This window comes from Octopus bimaculoides, chromosome 4 (assembly GCF_001194135.2).
Source record: "Octopus bimaculoides isolate UCB-OBI-ISO-001 chromosome 4, ASM119413v2, whole genome shotgun sequence".
Classification (NCBI taxonomy): Eukaryota; Metazoa; Mollusca; class Cephalopoda; order Octopoda; family Octopodidae; genus Octopus; species Octopus bimaculoides.
In genome coordinates this window covers 57,702,650-57,707,770 of record NC_068984.1, presented here as the reverse complement: position 1 = coordinate 57,707,770, position 5,121 = coordinate 57,702,650, and the positions used below count along the sequence as shown (strand labels likewise).

The following is a 5,121-nucleotide window of genomic DNA, read 5'->3' as shown; positions in this document are numbered from 1 at the left end:
CTAAAACCCAAACCAACCCCAACCCCAACCCTAACCCTAAAACCCTAAAGCTAAAACCAGTACAAACGCACGAACGATGTCATAAATAACAGGGACATAACTTTTCTCAACAACGCTAAGAGTAAAAGATGTTTTATATGACACATTCTACCACAGTGTCCGAAGTTTGAAAGTGTTTAGTTACAAAAAATTAATTTCTCGATCTGCCAATGAAACTGAAAAGATCCGATTATTTATATCATTAAAGCGGCAAACTGGAAGATTCGAACCAACTGAGTACTGGGGTCGATATAATTGATTAGCCCCTCCTCCTCGAAAAGTTTAACCCCTTGAAGATTTTTACTATTTTTATAATGCAAGACAATAACCAGTAACACTTAATGCTGCAAGAATTATTTCTACTTTTAATTTTCCACAGTATCTTTAGCCTCATGCTGCAATATTTATTTTTTTCACTTCCTGGAATTCTTTGTCTTCTGCTATCAAAAGTTCAAAATTGATATTATTCTTATAATTCAAATTATCTGACATAATGAAATTTCTAAATTGTTGCTGGCAGATAATTAATAGGGAGAGCAATTTATTGTTGGTTAATTATATCACAAATGAAGTACTTGCTTGAGAATTGACAATTATAACTGACAGGAGTTCATGAAAGTATGTATGCGGTTTGTAGATGATAAATAGCAATTGGAGTCCTAACAGCGGTATCATGATGAAAATAGCTTTCAGAGTTCGTCTGGAATGAAAAGGAAGAAGAAAAAAGGTATATCGATTTTGTTTTTAGAATAAAGAAATGGTATGAACTGGAAAGATAGTGAATATCATTAACAACTGCTTTTTAAACTGCTCTCTGACATGTGATGTTCTTGCTCTTCACTTTTATTAAACGTCAGATTTATTGTTTAGTGTGTGACATCTTTAAGCAGATATCTAATGATGCAGAATATATTCTTTTTTACTCAAGGTACAAGGTCTGAAATTTTGGGGGAGGGGGGAGTCGATTAAATCGACCCAGTACTCAACTGGTACTTAATTTATCGACCCCGAAAGGATGAAAGGCAAAGTCGACCTCGGCAGAATTTGAACTCAGAACGTAAAGACAGACGAAATACCGCTAAGCATTTCGCCCGGCTTGCTAATGTTCCTTATTTCTTTATTGCCTACAAGCGGCTAAGCATAGAGGGGACAAACAGGTACAGACAAAGGGATTAAGTCGATTACATCGACCCCAGTGCGTAACTAGCACTTAATTTATCGACCCAGAAAGGATGGAAGGCAAGGTCGACCTCGGCGGAATTTGAACTCAGAACGTAACGGCAGACGAAATACCACTAAGCATTTCGCCCGGCATGCAAACGTTTCTGCCAGCTCGCCGCCTTAGATGATTCAGAATATATTGTCAAAGGACTGTTATGTTCACTACTACGAAACTATCCGCTCTAACGGCGGTCTTTGGTATTAGGTACACATAATCTAGCAGAATTGATAACGAAATCAAAACAATCTGAGAATATAAAAATACAGACTTTGATATCCCGGGTAAGCGAAACTGAATATGTAAATGCTTAAAGTCATTTATTATCTTACAGAAAGAAGTGAGCTAGTAGAACCGTTAGCTTGTCCGATAAAATGCTTAGCAACATTTCTTCCGGCTCTTTACATTCCGAGTCAAGTTTCACCGGGGTCAATTTTGCCTTTCATCCTTTCGGGGTCAATAAAATAAGCACTAGTTAAATACTGAGGTTGATGTAATCAGCTTGCTTTAAACTGTGTTTATGAAATTGATGATTTAGCTATTCAAACGTGTTTCTAGAATCAAACATTAACATCTTCCTCTTATAGATTTCTGAAAAATTGTGTGTACCTTAGCAATGCCTAAGGACATAGAATGCAGAATTACCTAGTTTCTTGCGCGATTTATCCTTTCACACAGCTACAAATCAACTGTTTAAATTTGCTAATTTCAATCATTATATCGTCAAATATTTATTTCTTTATTGTCCACAGAGAGCTAAACATGGAGGGGACAAACAAGGACAGACAAAGGGATTAAGTCGATTACATTGATCTCAATGCGTAACTGGTACTTATTTAAATCGACCCTGAAAGGACGAAAAGCAAAGTCGATCTCGGCGGAATTTGAACTCAGAATGTAACGGCAGACAAAATACCGCTAAGAATGTGGGAAGGTTAAGAGGAAAGTGGAAGTGGTTGATTTGAAGATTTGGAAGAAATTTGAGATGTATGTATAGGAAGGAATAAGGTGGGGGTGTTAGTATTTATTAAGTAGTATGTTACAAGGCTGACTTTGTTTTAGATTAAGGCTTTTAGGTATGGAAACTTATAGAATTATATAGATTTAGCGAAGTGCGTGAAAGTTGAGTAGTACCTGTATTTACAAGAATAAATAACATCAGAGAATCTATTGAGTAATGAGGAGTTGTGAAGGCAAAGAATGGTTAATGATTCTTTTAGACATAACTTACACTTGCCAATATTTGCATGGGGGAGCTCCACTTACTATGGATCAGGACAGGGTGTATGGAATATTTTGCCATTTGAGGTTCTGCATGAACGTTGCTAAGGAGGGAGATGATTTAGAGTTTAGATTAGTGAAAGAGTTCATGTGTGCACGGTAGCAGCGCTTGAAATCTACGGTGCCGCCGATATAAACCCTTGCTAGAACACAATACTTATAGATCATATTTTTGCACAGACAGGAGCCTGCGAAAAGGCATAATTTAAATGCGTGACAGTTGCAAGTTTTTCTACCTGCTCCGTGGTTGGGGTTTACTACTAGTGAGGTTGAGCTTAGTTGGTTTGTTGATAATGGGGGAGAACCTAAGGTGTAATTTGCATTTGTATTGGATTGAGAGGTGGTATTGGAGCTAGTGTATGTTGTCGCATAGATAGGATTCTGACATGTTGGCTTGAGTTTAGTATTATTTAACTGAGGTGGGTTATTAAGGATTGTGTTATTGCTAGTATGTGGGCTAACTTGGGGTGCAGTGTGAGAGTTTAAGTGTTCAAAAAACTGGTGTTAGAGTTTGCGTTTGTTCGAGGAGGCGATTATGTGTGGTGGAGTAGGAAATTTTCACAGATGATTTGTTAAAGATGGGATAGTATTTATACTGTAGTGGAAAATTAGATTTTAGAATTTTAAAGAAGAGTTTAGATAGAGATTTAACTTGGAGAGAGAAGAGTGGTGCAAACGATAAAATTTCACGCTTCCTGACCTCAGATTGTTTAGAGTTTGTGGTTGCAGTGGGCTGATAAGGAGGTGTGTGTGTGTGTGTGGGCTTGTAGTTGTTATAGGATTGAGGTGACTAGTGGTGCGGTCGAGTGCAATGTGTAGAGCTTTTTCTTTTTGCATAGTTGTTGGATTGGTGAAGACTGGAAGTAGAGTCCGTAGATTCAAGGTTAATATTGGGGAAGAGATGTGCTATTTTAGTTTGAAGCTTACTGTTGGGGATATAAGAGATTTTTTCATGGAAGTTGCTTATTTGGAAGGCCTGATTATAATAAGGGGTGTGAGTGTTAAAAATTTCTTCGTTAGCAGATTCTGATAGATATGTCTGTGACTACGGTATTAAGGCTAAGTTTAAGGTGATTAGAGAGGACATTTATGTATTGTAAAGATTGGTTCAATTTTTGGAAAGAGTGGTATAGATTTGTGTTTCAGTCGAGAGTAAAGTCTAAGAAATTCCTCACCTTTCGAATGAAATACTTAGGTTGTAGTTTTAAAGAATTTGTGAAGGTCTTTCTTGGTGCGTTCCACTGACGGTCGAGATAATCCAGTCGGTGAAAGGAGTGCGTCATCTGTATATAGTCCGCCGGATAGGTTGGAGAAGTATTGTTTTATTTGGGGAGAAGGAAAAGGTCTACAAGGTCGGTCGGTAATCTGGGCTGAGCCTGATGAGCCCATGGTAATATTGAAGTAATCCGAAGATGAATTGCGGGTCCAATTATTATCCGTAAAGGCCTGAAACTTTGTGGGAGGGGCCAGTCAATTACCCCGAAAGGATGAAAGGCAAAGTTGACCTCGGCGGAATTTGAACTCAGAACATAAAAACAGACGAAATACCGCTAACGATTCTGGTGTGCTAACGATTCTGCCAGCTCGCAGAAGGTATAAACGCAAAATAAGTAAAATATCTCTGAATAAATAATGTACTCCATGCAACAACATGTAAATAAGGCTGCTGCAATTGACTGAGATCTGAATAAACATTTTAAAAAACGCACTTCAACTGTAATGACAGCAGAGGTGATTATAAGACCTGCATTCCATCGACTATAAACAGTAACGCTATATCTTCAAATGAATACCAACGCAGGACGCTTGTTTGAATCAGTTTACTTTGAAAACGTTGTGAGTTATGGAACCGTGATGAAATTGCAACGACTAGAATGCATAATTGCATCCAAAGCAATGTGCAGTTACTGCAGTCGAAACGTATGTAGGTCAGATGTATATGCTGTAAAAAAACTTTTAAATAAAAAAGTTTTCGGATGTGAATAAAATCTCCACTCTCATCATCGGGTGAGGAACACTACTAAACAAAAAAGAAAAAAATCAAGTTAGTTATTCGCTATGTGTGCCATTCAGAAAGACCTGCAGGCCGCAATTTGTCCATGACTGTTCTCGTGTAAGTTTCTTTTCGGTGCAGTGTCCGGTATCTTTTAACATTGATGCTAACCAATTAACGCTTTGTTCCATCTAAAATTTAAGACATATCACTGTTAGCTAAGTTCCCACCACCTCAAAAAAAAGCTACCGCCTCACTGCCAGAATCACCACCAATTTCCTGTTACGAAAGATTAGCAGCAGCATGAGGTAGAATTTGAACTAAGAGCATAAAGAATTAACAGATACGGCAAGAAATCTTGTCTGACGCCCCAGCAATTTCGTTAACCTACCAATCCGAACTGGTGCATTGTTCATCGATTCTGAAAAGACGAAAGGTAAAACTAACTTTTGCTGGATTTGAACACAGAACATGGAGAGCTGGAATAAATACTGCAAGGCATTTCTATCCGACGTTTTGACGACTCTGTCAACTTGCAGTCATATACTCTCTCTCTCTCTCTCTCTCTCTCTCTCTCTCTCTCTCTCTC

At 38.0% G+C, this 5,121-nt stretch overlaps 1 protein-coding gene across 3 annotated transcripts in view; it reads right to left on the bottom strand.

Moving 5' to 3' along the window:
• LOC106874704 (calcitonin gene-related peptide type 1 receptor) overlaps nucleotides 1-5,121 on the bottom strand; it is an 85,866-nt gene that overhangs the window by 12,707 nt on the left and 68,038 nt on the right. For 2 of the 3 annotated variants that reach the window (XM_052967090.1, XM_052967091.1), the window contains exon 10: nucleotides 615-739. The exons of the other annotated variant lie outside the window; for it this stretch is intronic. In XM_052967090.1, the coding sequence (XP_052823050.1) occupies nucleotides 615-739 (125 nt within the window). The remainder of the gene's footprint in view (nucleotides 1-614; nucleotides 740-5,121) is intronic. 3 annotated transcript variants of the gene reach the window in all.